This window comes from Bos grunniens, chromosome 3 (assembly GCF_055505025.1).
Source record: "Bos grunniens cultivar Pamir isolate PY7600 chromosome 3, Bosgru_T2T1.0, whole genome shotgun sequence".
Lineage (NCBI taxonomy): Eukaryota > Metazoa > Chordata > Mammalia > Artiodactyla > Bovidae > Bos > Bos grunniens.
This window is the reverse complement of record NC_141167.1, coordinates 97,149,841-97,166,970: the sequence shown is the minus strand read 5'-3', so window position 1 is coordinate 97,166,970 and position 17,130 is coordinate 97,149,841. Positions and strand designations below refer to the sequence as shown.

At 44.0% G+C, this 17,130-nt stretch overlaps 1 protein-coding gene and 1 long non-coding RNA gene across 13 annotated transcripts in view; both read left to right on the top strand.

Annotated features, from left to right (window-relative positions):
- TBX15 (T-box transcription factor 15) overlaps window positions 1-5,811 on the top strand; it is a 125,885-nt gene extending 120,074 nt beyond the window's left edge. For all 11 annotated transcript variants that reach the window (XM_086392127.1, XM_086392132.1, XM_086392123.1 and 8 more), the window contains one exon: window positions 3,315-5,811. In XM_086392127.1, coding sequence (XP_086248253.1) covers window positions 3,315-4,099 — 785 coding nt within the window. In that variant the 3' untranslated portion in view covers window positions 4,100-5,811. The remainder of the gene's footprint in view (window positions 1-3,314) is intronic.
- A 5,790-nt stretch (window positions 5,812-11,601) lies between these two features.
- Window positions 11,602-16,894, top strand: LOC147376183 (uncharacterized). Of its 2 annotated transcripts, none has more exons than XR_015161428.1 (3): window positions 11,602-11,938; window positions 14,525-14,895; window positions 15,678-16,894. It is a non-coding gene; the product is annotated as an uncharacterized LOC147376183 (long non-coding RNA). The 2 variants fall into 2 exon arrangements; XR_015161429.1 differs by having other exon boundaries at window positions 11,604-11,938; window positions 14,525-14,814.
- The last annotated feature ends 236 nt before the right edge of the window (window positions 16,895-17,130 follow it).

Genomic DNA, 17,130 nt, shown 5'->3' with positions numbered 1-17,130 from the left:
CTGGGATTAGAACTGGGTTTGTTTGACTCTATAGCCCCTGTTCATCCATTAAATAAAGTTTAAATCAACACTCTGAGAGCATTCCAGACCTGGCTGTTCAGAGCAGATGGGGACAAAGACAAGGCTACACAGGAAAGGGAGGCATGATTTCCTTTGAGAGACAATTCTGACTGCTGTGTATCAGAGAGGCCTGGCCTCCCACTTGGCCCTGGCTCTTCTGGGTTGAGAGGCCTCTAGGAAGCTAAGTGTTGAAATGCACAGGGAGGGCAGCTTGCCTCCTTATGCTTATTTAGCACTTGGCTGGCACTCCCAATCTTGTTTAACAGCTGACAAGCTGTTAGATCATAAGAGAGTAAAGATTTCTCAATATCTTGGTTTGCTTCTCGGCACAACAAATGCCATAGTCTTCTCTCTTTTGTGTGGACTTTGAAAAAAATGGCTGTTATCTTTATTGATTATTTTAAGTACATAAGAGCATTTCTTCAAAGTGGAATGAAACAACGTGACCTTCTCTCAGACAGGCTTGCTCTCCCCCTTCAAACACTAGTTTGTATGGGGGCTCTCACCCCTTGAAGCTCAGCAGGCCACCAAGCCTCATTTCCAGTGAGTGTCATTTAAAAGCCAGAGCAAGCTGACTACAAACTTTTTAACATGTGCCTCTCATCTGCTCGGCAGAGATCCCTGTAACTTGTTAATAGTTCCCTTCTTATTTTTTTCTAGTGAAACCAATTGAGGCCTTAAATCAGTACCATTCGTTCCATCATGGGCCCTCCGAGAAAAGCATTTAGAGTTATAAAAAGTCATTTGCTCCATCTTGCACTTCCTGCTGCAGGGCTCAAGCTTGGCCTGGTGGAGCGTATACCTATGACGGGATGGTACGGCATGCCGAACAGGGGGTCTCTTCCAGGACCACATAAACACCAGATCTGGAAGAGCCAGGATGGACTTTCAAAGAGAGGAGACCAGATACACATCCCATAAAACGCAGATCTCTTTACAGCTGGAGTTGAGTTTCTCCATTTGTGCATAGCACTTATTTCACTGACGTGCCTGGTAGTTAGGGTGGAAGAGGGAGAAAAAAATGTAGGATGCCTCAGAGAGGAACCACATGCTTGCAGAAAATGAATCCCTGAGCTTCATGTAAGGGTCTGTAGGCTAGGCCACTCAGTGGCACAAAATTAAGAAGTGTGTTCTCGCTCATCCTTGTTGTTTCCCCTTCAAGAACTTCTTCATTGTGTTTAAATGACTCCTGGGAAAGTACTTGTTATTAGCAATTCACACTTTAACAGAAATGTAATCCGCCAGACATAAATATAATTCTGAGAAGGACAGAAACTGAAGCCTATCAGTTCGAGCCCTTGTTTCCCAGGTGAGGAGATTTAAGATGTAGCTTGCCCTGCCCATGGATGGAAGCTGGATGGAGGCCAGTGAACCTAGAATCAGGTTTGATGCCCTTCTTTCTGTGGTCAGCTCTGACTTACTTCTCTTAGAGGTATTTACAGTGTTGGTCTTATCTCAATTTGTGGAATAAACATCTTTTTATCTCTCTTAAGGGAATTTTCCTGTTGCTGGGAAAGGTTGAGGGCAGGAGGAGAAATGGGAAGCAGAGGATGAGATAGTTGAATGGCATCACCAACTCCATGGATATGAGTTTGAACAAACTCCAGGAGATAGTGAAGGACAGGGAAGCCTGGTGTGCTGCAGTCAATGGGGTCGCAAAAAGTCAGATATGACTTAGTGACTGAACAACATCAAAGAGAATTTAAGATTTAAACAAGAAACAAAAAGGAGAATTTCCTGAAATGATTCTACAATCAGGAGCTATTGATATCTAAATCCAGTTCTACCTGGGGAAATTCTTTTGACCAAGCAAGAGAAGTTGGTTGGGCTTTGTAAAAAATTAACTTTGAAAAAACTATTAACAAGAGCTAAATTTATGCTTCTACAGCCAAAACTACTGTAATACTTGTGAAGGTAGGCTAAGACTTTTTTACCCCCTGTGCTAAACATTAGCTTTGGGTTTCTCTTTGAGGTATCTGCCTCTCAACTTGCATATGTGGATCTTCTTCATTTGTACATTGTGGCTGGCTTCTTTGGATCCCATTATCTCTAGAATCCTGCTAGTTTTCTTCACATTTTTCCCTCACTGACAAAAACCTTATTTCTGCTCCTTTCCATGTTAAAGTTCCTTTACTCTTGTATAGCAGCTCAAGTTACCAGGAATCCCTACATGAGTTGTGGATGGCCTAAAGGGCACAGTGCTCCTTGGGGAATCACAGCTCTCAACAATTCTGGGCAAGTCCCAACCTTGCCCTGAAAAAGAAATTCCATGAGGGGAGAGTCCCAATGAAAGACAAAGTAGCTGCTCCTTCTGGATTTCACCTGAAAGGCTCAGCAGTCCTGACACTCATCACTGCCTTCAGCTTCCAGTAGATGGGACAGGAAGTGGGTGCAGAGCTGCTCTTCACAGTCTGGTAAAGGGGAGGCTCAGAAAGGTCATTTTTGACCTTCTTAAACTACTTGAGGGCTTCCCTGGTGGCTCAGATGGTAAAGAATTCGCCTGTAATGTAGGAGACCCAGGTTTGATCCCTGGGTTGGGTGGGAAGATCCTCTGGAGAAGGAAATGGCAACCCACTCCAGTATTCTTGCTTGGAAAATCCCAGTGGACAGAGGAGCCTGGTGGGCTACAGTCCGTAGGATCGCCAAGAGTTGGACACGACCGAGCAACTAACACTTTCACTTTCAAACTACCTGAGAGCACATTTGAAGTAGATTGGGTTGAACTGGCCCTTTGTCTATCTGTGCATCAGCCACCAGTGCAATTCTAACATCTGTGGTATTATAGCAGCTCTCTCAAATAAAATTCAGGGATTTTAGGAGATAAAATGGTCCTAGACATCATCTAACCAAAGAGTGGTCCCTGGACTGGCAGCCTCAGGGTCACTTGACAACTTGCTGCAAATCCTCAGGCTCTGTCCCAGACTTTTTTTTTGTTCGGTCGCTAATTCATGTCTGAGTCTGCAACCCCATGGACTGTAGCCCACCAGTCTCCTCTGTCCGTGGGATTTTCAGGCAAAAATACTGAAGCGGTTGCCATTTCCCATTCCAGGTGATCTTTCTGACCCACAGATTGAACCCTGGGTCATTCCTGAGTCTCCTGCATTGGCAGGTGGATTCTCTACCACTGAGCTACCAGGGAAGCCTGTCTCAGATCTATAGAATGAGAATTCTGGGGGTGGAATCAGTGATCTGTGTTCCAACAAGCCTTTCAGGTGATTCTCATGTCTCAAAAGAATTTATGTTTTATTTTTCAGGGGGCAGCACAGGCACTTCCCCAACCACCTCCAGCACTGGGACACCATCTCCTTCAGCTTCTTCTCATCTTTTATCTCCATCCTGTTCTCCCCCAACGTTTCATCTGGCCCCCAACACTTTCAACGTGGGCTGCCGAGAGAGCCAGCTGTGTAATCTAAACCTCTCCGATTATCCACCGTGTGCCCGAAGCAACATGGCTGCCTTGCAGAGCTACCCAGGGCTGAGTGACAGTGGCTACAACAGGCTCCAGAGTGGCACCACTTCGGCTGCTCAGCCCTCTGAAACCTTCATGCCTCAGAGGACTCCATCCCTGATCTCAGGAATACCAACTCCTCCCTCGTTGCCTAGCAACAGCAAGATGGAAGCCTATGGTGGCCAGCTGGGGTCCTTCCCTACTTCCCAGTTTCAGTATGTCATGCAGGCAGGCAATGCAGCTTCCAGCTCCTCATCACCACACATGTTCGGGGGCAGCCATATGCAGCAGAGCTCCTACAATGCCTTCTCTCTCCACAATCCTTATAATCTGTATGGATACAATTTCCCTACTTCCCCTAGGCTAGCTGCAAGCCCAGAAAAACTGAGCGCCTCTCAAAGCACTTTACTCTGTTCTTCTCCTTCCAATGGGGCCTTTGGAGAGCGGCAGTACCTGCCTACGGGGATGGAGCACGGCATGCACATGATTAGCCCTTCCCCCAATAATCAGCAGGCGACTAACACCTGTGACGGCCGGCAGTATGGGGCGGTCCCAGGCTCCTCGTCCCAGATGTCTGTTCACATGGTTTAGTGGCCAGTCCCAGCACCACGGAGCCAACAGCAGCCGATGCAGATCCGGAGTCTCCAGGGGCAGATCCTCCTCTCTGGGAGCCCAACGCCTTTGAAAAACAGGAACTGTGTATTATTATTATTATTACTTTCTGGAGGAGGAAAGCACATACCCAACAACAACAAGAGACACTTAAAGCCACTGAAGGAATACTTGCAGTGGAATCATCTCTGACTCAGTGGCCATTCTCCTGCCTTCCCAAATCTTAGCATCGTCTGTCTACTCAGAGTGGCCTTTGAAGAAACTGAATAATCGTTTTATAATGTTAAGGGAGATGCTAGCATGTAGCAGCCATGAAAAGTTACCCACACACAGATACATACCTACCTTTACATACACACATACATATGTGCATGCATACATACACACGTACATAAATATATTCATACACAAACTCATCCATACACAAACATACATGCACAGTGACTCGGAACTGGGTGAACTCTGTGGAGGGAAGCCCAGCATGGGTGCTTTCACCAAAAATTTGTCTATGTACAGCAGTAGACGGACTGGGTCAGCAGTAGCTGCCTGCCAACATTTCTTCCCTGCAGCTTACCCTTTTTCTGGAATGAACCATGTATCCTGAAACCCCTTCCCATCAATGGGGGTGGAAAGACGTCAGTACTACAACCGGACTTGGCTTCCTGAAAAAGATGGCCTTTGAACTTCGGCTCTCTTCGATTTGTGTGCTAGCATTGATGTTCCCAGTGGTGCCCGTGAAAAGAGGGAGTAAGAGCAGCTGAAAGAGAGAGAAGGAGAAAGAATAGAGAGCAAGAGAGAGGTGGAGAATAAGACTGAATGAGGAAGTGAGAGCAGTGATGAGAGTTTAAATTCACTGAGGAAATGGGTTTGGTCCTCACCCCTGCCCCCCAGGTTATGGAAAGAACCATGGAGTTGTTGAGTAAACCTCTCTGGGACACTATGTATGGTCAGGGCACGGGTGAGAAGCACCCAGGCAGGGCATGAGTCTCAGTCCCACAGTTCTGACCACTGTGAGCCAGAAGAGAGGGGCACCACACAGGAAGTGCCGATTCCAGAGCACGCAGCCTGGCAGGGGAAGGGAAACAGAAGGAGTGTGAGAAAGGAAGGGTTTTATAACCTCAACAGATGATACCAAGAGCAGAGGCAACACAGGGAGGTCTGGCCTTCTGAATGCCAGATCCAGATGCCTGACCTGGATTGCTTTCCCCATTTCCCCTGTGGCAGGAGGAGTCCTGTCACCTTCCAGAGAACTGAGAATGGGCCTTCTAGAATACATCCTTCCATCTGCTCTTAGATCGCCACTTTTTTTTTTTTTAATCAAATAGTTCGTTGCAATTTTGAAGTTTTGGATTTCTCCTTTCATCTTTACCTTCCCTTTCAAATCCTTTAATGATAAGAAAAAGTGAAGTTTGGTGCCAGCTAAACTTTTTAAGTGGTGTGGAAATGAAGATAGTACCAAGTAAAAGAATTCAGATATTACTAAGATTTTTTTGGTTTTGAGGTGTTGTAGATAAATGTATTTATGTGCCTAGTGGGGAATCCAATATTATGAATATTAAAAAAGGGGGCAATAAAAAGGGTATGTAAAATATGTATGAAGAAAAGGTGTATAAAAATTTGCCCTTATGCACGGAACTCTGTTTCTAAGTGCCAAGCACAGAAAGCCGCTAAATAAAATCTTTGCAATTGTTTTCTGCGTATCCGTTCATATGGAATAAGAAAGCAGCAGCCCATGCCTTTGAATTGTGCTGTGCATAATAAGCACAGCATTCTCATCTCTACTACTTAACATGATCTTGTTCAGAACACACGAAGTCTGTATTACCATCCTCATTTAATGATCAGTAACTAAGCTTCATAGGGACTGATTTATCCAGATCACACAGCCCGATGGAGAGAAAACTAGGACATGAAGCCAGGACTGTAGTGGGATACCTGGTTTCATGTTAGCTGCAAAAACCTGTGAGTCAGCTGCTGTATGACACAGGGAGCTCAACCCTGTGCTCTGTGAGGACCTATAGAGATGGGACTGGAGGGGTGGGAGGGAGACTCAAGAGGGAGGGGATATATGTATAATTATAGCTGGTTCACATTGTACAGCAGAAACCAACACAACATTGTAAAGCAATTATCCTCTAATTAAAAATAAAAATTTTTAAATTAAAAATATAATTAATCTATTTCATGAAAAGTTGTAGAAACAAGAATAAATCTATATGCCATTTTTAAAAAAACAAAACCCGTGAGTCTAATAGCCATCCTCATTGTAGCTAAGTGCCAGATATTACACCATGTGTCTTTACATAGATATCTCATCCAATCCTCCCACAATTCTATAGTGGGTATTTTTTTATGATCATATTATAGATTTGGAAACCAACTTAAAAAAGTTAAAGTCTTTGACCAAGGCCCTCAGGCAAGTGATTAAGCTGGCAGTTTGCCTCATGGTCTGTGTAATTAGCATTATGCTTTTCTGCTGGAGCCACAGCAGACTCAGAATGCACGGGGACCATCAAGAAAGAATTCTGAGGGGTTCGGGCCAGAGTTTCTCTGAGGCAGGATTTACTTAGGATGTTTAATCATAAATATATATCCTCCCTCTTGAATGTGCTCCTCCGGCACAAGAGGAGTGATTTTGAGTTGTTAGGCATCAAATGACTTTTTAGAGACTAATAACATGCCCAGGGCTATTCCATTTGTAAGCATTTACGCATCATCTCATTGGAGCCTCACAATAACCGGGAGAGGTGAACAGGGCAGAAACTATTGTTTTGCAAATGGAAGGCTAGGATTTTGAAGGTTGGGTTCTGTCCTTACAGAAATGTCACTGGGAAGCCATAGTTCAGTTCAGTCCAGTCACTCAGTCGTGTTTGACTCTTTGCAATCCCATGGACTGCAGCACGCCAGGCTTCCGTGTCCATCACCAACTCCCAGAGCTTACTCAAACTCATGTCCATCATGTCGGTGATGCCATCCAACCATCTCATCTTCTGTTGTCCCCTTCTCCTCCTGCCTTCAATCTTTCCCAGCTTCAGGGTCTTTTCCAATGAGGCGGGTCTTCACAGCAGGTGACCAAAGGATTGGAGCTTCAGCTTCGGCATCAGCCCTTCAGGACTTAAAATCTCCTGCTCTTGCACCTACCTCAGACTGTCTCCCAGGGGACAGTTACACTGGATGCTCACGGACCCATTTCGCCAGGGCTTGATTTCGTGGGGGTGAAGTTGCTGGACCACCACACTCTTTCAGTGGAAATGGAGCTTGGGTTGGGAAAACAAAAACTTTAGTCATGGCTTTGGTTTAATGAATAATTTCAAAGAGTGGCCAGTTAACTCCATTAGCCATCAGCTCAGTTGTGTTTGACTCTTTTGTGACCCTGTGGAGTGTAGCCTGCCAGGCTCCTTTGTCCACTGAAATTTTCCAGGCAAGAGTACTGGAGTGGGTTACCATTTTCTGCTCCAGGGGATCTTCCTGACCCAGCAATCAAACCTGCCTCTGTCTCCTGCATTGGCAGGCTGGTTCTTTACCACTGTGAAACCCAATTAGCCTTCAGATCATTGCTAACATAGCCAGAACAGTAGCTGATTGAGTATCTTCATGGATTGTAAGCTCTCTGGGTGACATCTCAAAATATAAAAAGACACTCCTATTTGAAAATCTAGCAGTCAACCCCTGGTTTCACAGTGGTAGACCAAGAACAACAATATATGAAACTTATTGTTATTTCTTACTGATTTAGCAACATACTAAATATTGTTCACTGGTCTACCAGTGTTGGAGGTTTTAAGTAATAGGAAAGCATAATATACTGAGCAACAAATGACATAGAAGCTCCATATTTTCATTCAATAGTAAAAATAATTTCTTACCTTATTTTTTTCTTATTAAAGAGCAATAATTATGCAAGAGTATTAAGTACCGAAAATATCTATAATTTGGATAAATTAGAACAGTCCAACTTGGTTACTTGGATCAAATTGCCAACATCTGCTGGATCATTGAAAAAGCAAGAGAGTTCCAGAAAAACATCTATTTCTGCTTTATTGACTATGCCAAAGCTTTTGACGTGTGGATCACAATAAACTGTGGAAAATTCTGAAAGAGATGGGAATACCAGACCACCTGATCTGCCTCTTGAGAAACCTATATGCAGGTCAGGAAGCAATAGTTAGAACTGGACATGGAACAACAGACTGGTTCCAAATAGGAAAAGGAGTACGTCAAGGCTGTATATTGTCACCCTGCTTATTTAACTTATACACAGAGTACATCATGAGAATCGCTGGGCTGGAAGAAGCACAAGCTGGAATCAAGATTGCCAGGAGAAATCTCAATAACCTCAGATATGCAGATGACACCACCCTTATGGCAGAAAGTGAAGAGGAACTCGAAAGCCTCTTGATGAAAGTGAAAGTGGAGAGTGAAAAAGTTGGCTTAAAGCTCAACATTCAGAAAACGAAGATCATGGCATCTGGTCACATCACTTCATGGGAAATAGATGGGGAAACAGTGGAAACAGTGTCAGACTTTATTTTTTGGGGCTCCAAAATCACTGCAGATGGTGACTGCAGCCATGAAATTAAAAGACGCTTACTCCTTGGAAGGAAAGTTATGACCAACCTAGATAGCATATTGAAAAGCAGAGACATTACTTTGCCAACAAAGGTTCGTCTAGTCAAGGCTATGTTTTTTCCAGTGGTCATGTATGGATGTGAGAGTTGGACTGTGAAGAAAGCTGAGCACTGAAGAATTGATGCTTTTGAACTGTGGTGTTGGAGAAGACTCTTGAGAGTCCCTTAGACTGCAAGGAGATCCAACCAGTCCATTCTGAAGGAGATCAGCCCCGGGATTTCTTTGGAAGGAATGATGCTGAAGCTGAAACTCCAGTACTTTGGCCACCTCATGGGAAGAGTTGAGTCATTGGAAAAGACCCTGATGCTGGGAGGGATTGGGGGCAGGAGGAAAAGGGGACGACAGAGGATGAGATGGCTGGATGGCATCACCAACTCAATGGACATGAGTTTCAGTGAACTCTGGGAGTTGGTGATGGACAGGGAGGCCTGGCATGCTGCGATTCATGGGGTCACAAAGAGTCGGACACGACTGAGCGACTGAACTGAACTGAAGTTGGTTACACTTGAATTGGCATATACACTTGAGTTGGCATATATTTCTCTCTATAACTGAGAAAGTAATAAAAAACTTTCAACACAAACTGGATAAGGATTGTCAAGAATATATTCTACCCAGTTATTTTTAATGAAATGATGAAAGCTTGTTTTAATTGGCACAATGACTGCATACAAAGGGCTATTGAAAGCTTACCCTTTGAGTTAAGATGCTCATGTTTTTGAGAAAAGGCTGTCTTGCTCCCCTTTGATTCTCAAGGCCCAGTATGAATCCTAATACATAGTCATTCTTATTGTTGAATTTATTGGCCAAACCAACTTTTTCAATAGTGCAAAATGGTTACATGGCTGAATTCACTCCAAATTAATAGGACCCAAATTAAAGATTTATTGTTTTTCACACAGCATTCTGTGACAGAGTAATGAAAATTTACTTTACATTCATAGCTTGACAGAATCCATTACACATAATAGAGGACTTAAAAAAATACATGTCATAGTTTTGTCCTTGAAAGTGTTCACTTTTCAGGGAGTCATGCACATGTGAAGCAAATGAAAAAAATGTCTCTCAAAACTCGATGAAGATTTTCAGTGTAAGAAGGTGAAATTGGGATTGTTTTCACTGCAGAGGTAGAACTTGATTATTTGGACATAGAAATGAACAATTAAACTTGATCCTGTCTTCAGGGAGCTCATGATCTGGTGTGAGAGTGACATAGAATATGCTAGAAAATGAATAATGTAATTTCAGATTGCAAACATCATTTTGAGGAAATTTAAAAAGATGATAAGGAATGATTGGGGAATGAGGATGAAGGTTCATTCATCCTTAATAACCCCTGAAGACAGGGTTACTAATAGGGCTGGGGCTTCGCGGGTGACACTGGTGGTAAAGAACCTGCCTCCCAGTGCAGGAAATGAGACCTGGGTTTGATCCCTGGGTCGGGAAGATCCGCTGGAGGAGGGCATGGCAACCCACTCCTGTATTCTTGCCTGGAGAATCCCCATGGACAGTGGCCCTCCAGTCTCCTCTGTCCATGGGGTCGCACAGAGTTAGACACCACTGAAGCAACTTAGCATGAATGAACATTACTAAGAGGGCTACATTTGAGTTAGTACAAATGAAGACTTATTTTAGAGTTTACTTACTCCTACTTCTGCCAAGGCAGGCATGTCCTCACTGGAAGATGTGCTTTGCTAGTTTTGTGTTAGCTGAAGCCAGGCATTGTTGTCCTTTTCCAAAGGCTTTGTGTTAATGGCACTGATACTTATTTACCAATGCCCTGCTGCTGACCTTCTGAAACTGGGGCCATTTACTGACTCCTCAAATTTGAATCTACCTTCTACATGGTCCCAATAAGGTTTTATTTTTCACGACTTCCTTGGCGGAGGAGGAGAGTCATTCCTTCTCTCTGACTTTATTAAAAGGTTAAAATAAATGCTCAAGCAACCAATTAATTAATTAATAACAGACTAATAATGAACAATAATAAATAAGAAAAATACTAAATACAGCTTAGTATTTTAGTTTTCTCAGAACTACTCTGTGTAATAGATATTGAAAACTTATACTTTCAAAAAGATTCCAGCCTGGTTGAGGAGTCAAGATATATGCCTATAAAGCAGTGAACAATGAAACCATTAAATTGGTGGTGGTAGAGACCAGATGCATGGCAGAATTTTAGAATGAAGCACATTTTTAGTGAGTCTTTGTTATATGTTACACGTTATGCAAGGTTATCCTATAATCCTTGCAACGATCCTCTAGGATTTGTATTTAAATCCCAGTTTTACAGATGGGGAAACTGAAACTAATAGAGGTTTAGTAATGTGCACAAACCCACTCCAGTGTTCTTGCCTGGGGAATCCCAGGGATGGGGGAGCCTGGTGGGCTGCCATCTATGGGGTCGCACAGAGTCGGACACGACTGAGGTGACTTAGCAGCAGCAGCAGCAATGTGCACAAAATGAACAGAGCTTGTATGCAACAAAGACAGGGCTCCAACAAAGACCTTTCCGTTAGTATGTTTTTCCCCAAATTAGATTTATAAGGTCAATAATAAAGAGAGGTGTTCCTGGAGAAGGCAGAGCTTGAATAGTCCTTTGAAGAATTCATAGAAACCATATAAACTGAGGAGAAATGAGGATGGTGGGACGCAGTACAGCAAAGACAAGTAATCTCTATGGGACTATGAGTTACGGTGGTGGGACTGGGGGAGAGGATTGTTACTCTCTTAAGTCAGATCTCAAAAATCACAAGTCCTATGTTCTCCCTGCTGCCCCCAGTACTGTGACCGTGGACTCCCTTTTCTGATACGAGTTGTTCTAGCTCTGTGGATGGTCAGGCCACTCAAGATGGCTGTTCTCTTGCTCTCTGGACAACCCCAGCTCAACCAGTGCCTGCTTCACCTACACCCTACTCACAGACTGACTTCCCTACGTACTCACCCCAGGCTCCAGATAAGGATTGCTCAAGCTTTAGATCAGAATTCTCCACTATGCTTATCAAAGGGGCATTGAGGGGTGTGCCCCTCTGCTGGTTTCCCTGGTAAATTAGAAGCCCACCTGACCTCAATTCCTCCTATAACTGGTAACTGCCCCCTCACGCTGCTGGGAGTGAAGCCTGCCGCCATGATCTACTCACCACGGGCTGCACACGGCGGGGTGTCATTCCAGGATCTTGCTTCAGACATGTAAGATCCCCGCTGTCCATTAAACCAGCAGCCCCCAACCGTTTTGGCACCAGGGGCCAGTTTTGTGGAAGACAGTTTTTCCATGGGCCCGGTTTCAGGCCTGGTGTGCTGCAGTCCAAGGGGTCGCAAAGAGTCGGACACGACTGAACAACGGAACTGAACTGAGGTTTCAGAATGACCTCAGTTTCGGGATGATCCAAGTGTATTGCATCTATTTTTAAAATTTTATTAATTAATTAATTAATTTTTGGCTGTGTTGGGTCTTCCTTGCTGCTTGGGCTTTTCTCCAGTTGTGGTGAGCGGGGGCTACTCTCTAGCTGCTGCGTGCAAGGCTGTCCTTGCGGTGGCTTCTCTTGTGGTGGAGCACTGGCTCCAGGGCCTGCGGGCTTCAGTAGTTCTGGCACGTGGGCTAAGTAGTTGTGGTTCACGGGCTCTAGAGCACAGACTCAGTAGTTGTGGCACACAGGCTTAGTTGCTCCACTGCATGCGGGATCCTCTGGGACCAAGAATCAAAACCCTTTCTCCTGAATTGGCAGGCATATTCTTTACCCCTGAGACACCAGGGAAGCCCTCAAACACATTACATTTATTGTGCACTTAATTTCTAATCTAACACCGCCGCTGATCGGACAGGAGGTACCAGTTTGTGGCCTGGAGGTTGGGGACCCCTGCTAAACCATTGAAGGTGGGCAAGCGTAGAGCTTCCAGGACTGCAGGGTGCAGCCTAACATTCTAACTTGGGCAATTCAGGATTCCCTCCAGTGTCTCAGTGGGAACCTTCACCTTGGAAAGGACCAGTGGGGACTAGGGGGTGATTGAAGAGTCATGTTATATCCTCCCAACCTTCCCACCCCATCGGTCTAACCCGCTCCCACCAAGTCCCCAGGGATAGGTGCAGCTGCCACACTCCTTGTGTCTAGCTCTGCACGAGCCTGTTGCTTTCTCCAGCTGTGCATGCTGTGCCATACGGATGGTGAAAGGTGAACCTTGTTTCTTAAGGCTGAGAAAACATTCATCATGTTTTCCTTCTTAGCTCATTGCACTGTGAAGGGGAGCAGAATATGCTACCCCAAAATATGCCACTTTGGTGTGTGGATTATTTTTAGCTGAAGGCAATCAAGACCTTACAGATTGGAGAAAAGCTTTACCTCTCCTTTAATTACCTAAATGAGTTTAGATGGGGGAGTGGGGCAGAGGAAATGGACCAGGAAAAAAAAAATCCTATTATGAGAGACACCTTTTATCTGATTGCTTGTGCTCCATGCAAACTTCTAACCACCAAGCATCATCTGCTCTTAACTTCCTATGAATTGCCCTCCTCCCCTTTGAAGCCCCAGATTCCTAGTACAGCCCTTGGCTCAGGAAGGTTCCTAAGGCCTCAATTGCCCTACTTGCTCTTTAGTTTCATATCTTTGGGGGCTTCTTTACAGAGGTGGCTCAGTGGTAAAACAATCTGCCTGCCAGTGCAGGAGACTCAGGAGACACAGGTTTGATCCCTGGGTGGGGAAAATCCCCTGGAGAAGGAAGTGGCTAATCCACACCAGTATTCTTGCCTGGAAAATTTCAATGGACAGAGGAGCCTGGCGGGCTACAGGCCATGGGGCCTCAAAAGAGTCAGAGACAAACGAGCACACACACAGAGACAGAATTAAATTTATTCTCCTTCTGTTAATCCGTCTTGCATATGTGTGAGCTAAGTTGCTTCAGTCATGTCTGACTCTTTGCAACCTTGTGGACTATAGCCCTCAGGCTCCTCTATCCATGGGTTTCTCCAGGCAAGGATATTGGAGTGGGTTGCCTTGCCATCCTCCCGGGGATCTTCCTGTCCCAGGGGTCGAAACTGTTTCTCTTGTATCTCCTGCATTGGCAGGCAGGTTCTTTACCACTAATGCCACCTGAGAAGCCCTGTTAATCTGTCTTATGTTAATTTAATTATTAAATCAGCTAAAGAACTTAGAAAGCAAGAGGGGAAACTTTCCATCCCTACAGCTGCTCAGAGCACTTATCTTTCATGGGCCAACCTAACAACATTTCCTACTTCAGATGCTGTATACTCATACTGTTTGCTTTTGTTGAACTTTATTGCAAGCCCTGTTGGCTCAGCTGGTAAGGAATCTGTCTGCAAAGCGGGAGACCTGGGTTCGATCCCCGGGTTGGGAAGATCCCCTGGAGAAGGAAATGGCTATCCACTCCAGTATTCTGGCCTGGAGAATTTCCTGGACTGTATAGTCCATGGGGTTGTAAAGAGTCAAACTCAATTGAGTGACTTTCACTTTCATTGTAAGTCCAGTATAGGCACAGAAAACCAAAGAGATTTTGAGTCCTTGTTAGTACTTTCATTCAATGAAGCCAAAATGAAGTGGGTTGCCAAAGAATGGCCAGGTCAACCTTCATACAATTCTAATTCTAGGAGAAGTTCCTGGACTCTGTGAAGAGGAGTCTTGGAGTTGTACATGTCTTGCCACACTGCACATCCTTCTCCCACCCATGGGCATGTAAAGTACCCCCTAAGCTGTCTCTAGATGATGTAACAGATAAACCCCCAAATGTTAAGAAATTAATGTTTATTTCTCATTCACTTCACAGTTTACATGGGCTTCCTGGTTATGTGGCTCTTCTCCAAGCAATGATTCTGAGAACCAGGCTCTGACCAGACTTCACTATCTTCAGCATGTAGCTTGGTAGTTCTCCATTCAGGCAGCAGATGGAGGAGTAACGGAAACTTGAACATAGGAGATATTTACAAGCCAGGCTTGAAACTGGTTACCTGACTCCTTCTCCATTTTTGGTTAGAACTCTAACCACACCTAACTGCAGGAGAAGCTGGGATATATAGTCTAGTTGAGCACCGAGAAAGGAAAGGAAACGTGTGTTAGGTATGAATTAGGAGTCTCTGCAAGTCCATGAGCTGATCTAGGCTTATTTCCTAGGATATGCTTTTCCTATGAAACCAGTAGGTAAGGGTAAGTCTAGCTTCTAGTCCCAGCTTGACTGTTTTGCAAAACAACCTGCAGTGGTTGACTTTACCCCATTAGGGTTCAGTTCATCAGTAAGATATATGTTTCAGGAGTTCTTTCCACTCTCCTAAAATATATTGAGGTTTTACAAAATTGCAGATGAGATTTTCTCAAGTGGTAATAACTAGAAAACAATAAACATTTATCAAGTGATTATTGCATGCCAGCTAAGTGGTTTACATACATCATTTTGTTTAATTATCAACAGCAATCTTCTGAGATAGTTACTATCATTATTATGCCCATATTGCTGGTAAGAGAAAATGTACAGAGGCTAAGAATCTTGCCCAAGGGCACACTCAATCAGTCCCATTCAAAGCCTTCACTATTCATTAATATGTTAGTTACAGCAGGCTTTTTCATTCATTTGTTTTTATATTTATTTACTCAGCAAAATGCTGAGAATGCTATATTAATAGATAAGTCATGTTCCCTGCTCTAGAAAACTTAATATAAGGAATAGCCTCTTTTTTTTCCTTTTTTATATGGAAGTATAATTGTTTTACAATGTTGTATTAATTTCTGATGTACAGCAAAGTGATTCAGTTATATATATATATATATATATATATGTGTGCATGTATATATACTTTTTCAGATTTTTCCATTATACTTTATTATAAGATTTTAAATATAGTTCCCTGTGCTATACAATAGGATCTTGTTTATCTCTTTCATATATAGTAGATTATATCTACTAATCCCTAACTCCTCATTGGAAGGACTGATGTTGAAGCTGAAACTCCAATACTTTGGCCACCTGATGCAAAGAATTGACTCATCTGAAAAGACCCTGGTGCTGGGAAAGATTGAGGACAGGAGGAGAAGGGGACGCCAGAGGATGAGATGGTTGGATGGCATCACCGACTCAATGGACATGAGTTTGAGTAAACTCCAGGAGTTGGTGATGGACTGGGAAGCCTGGCCTGCTGCAATCCATGGAGTCACAAAGAGTCGGACATGACTGAGCGACTGAACTGAACTGAACTCCTCGTTTATCCCCCCTCCCTTTTCCTTTTGGTAGCCATAAATCTGTTTTCTACGTCTGTGGGTCTATATCTGAAAATTAGTTCATTTGTGTCATATTTTAGATTCCACATGTAAATGATATCATATTTGTCTTTCCCTTTCTCACGTCATGGAGAAGGCAATGGCACCCCACTCTAGTACTCTTGCCTGGAAAATCCCATGGACAGAGGAGACTGGTAGGCTGCAGTCCATGGGGTCGCCAGGAGTCGGACACGACTGAGTGACTTCACTTTCACTTTCTTACTTCACTTAGTATGATAATTTCTAGGTTTCAAGTCCATCCATATTGCTGCAAATGGCAGAATATCATTCTTTCATGACTTTCCGTGTACGCACACACACATACCACATCTTCTTTATCCATTCATCTGTTGATGGACATTTAGGTTGCTTCCTTGTCTTGGCTATTGTAAATAGTGCTTCTATGAACATTGGGGTGCATGTATCTTTAAATTAGAGTTTTCATTTTTTCTGATTATATGCCCAGAAGTGGTATTGCTGGGTCATATGGTAGCTCTACTTTTTAATTTAAAGGGCTTCCCTACTGTGCTCCATAGTGGCAGCACCAATTTACATTCCCATCAGCAGTGTAGGAAGTGAAAATGAAGGTCACTCAGTTGTTCCAACTCTTTGTGACCCCTTAGACTGTATCCTGCCAGACGTCCATGGAATTCTCCAGGCCAGAATACTGGAGTAGCTGTTCCCTTCTTCAGCAGATCTTCCAAACCCAGGGATCAAACCCAGGTCTCCCACATTGCAGGTGGATTCTTCACCATCCAAGTCACCAGGGAAGCCCATGATGCCTGCTGTGCTGTGCTCAGTCGTGTTTACTCTTTGTGACCCCTTGGACTGTAGCCTGCCAGGTTCCTCTGCCCATGCGATTCTCCAGGGAAGAATACTGAAGTGGGTTCCCATGCTCTCCTCCAGGGGATCTTCTCAACCCAGAGATCAAACCTAGATCTCCTGCATTGCAGGTGGATTCTTTACTGTCTGAGCCACCAGGGAGGGTTCCCTTTTCTCCACACCCTCTCCAGCATTTATTCTTTGTGGACTTTTTAATGGTGGCCATTCTGACTGGTGTGAGATGATATCTCTCTGTAGTTTTGACTTGCATTTTTCTAATAACTAGCAATGTTGAGAATCTTT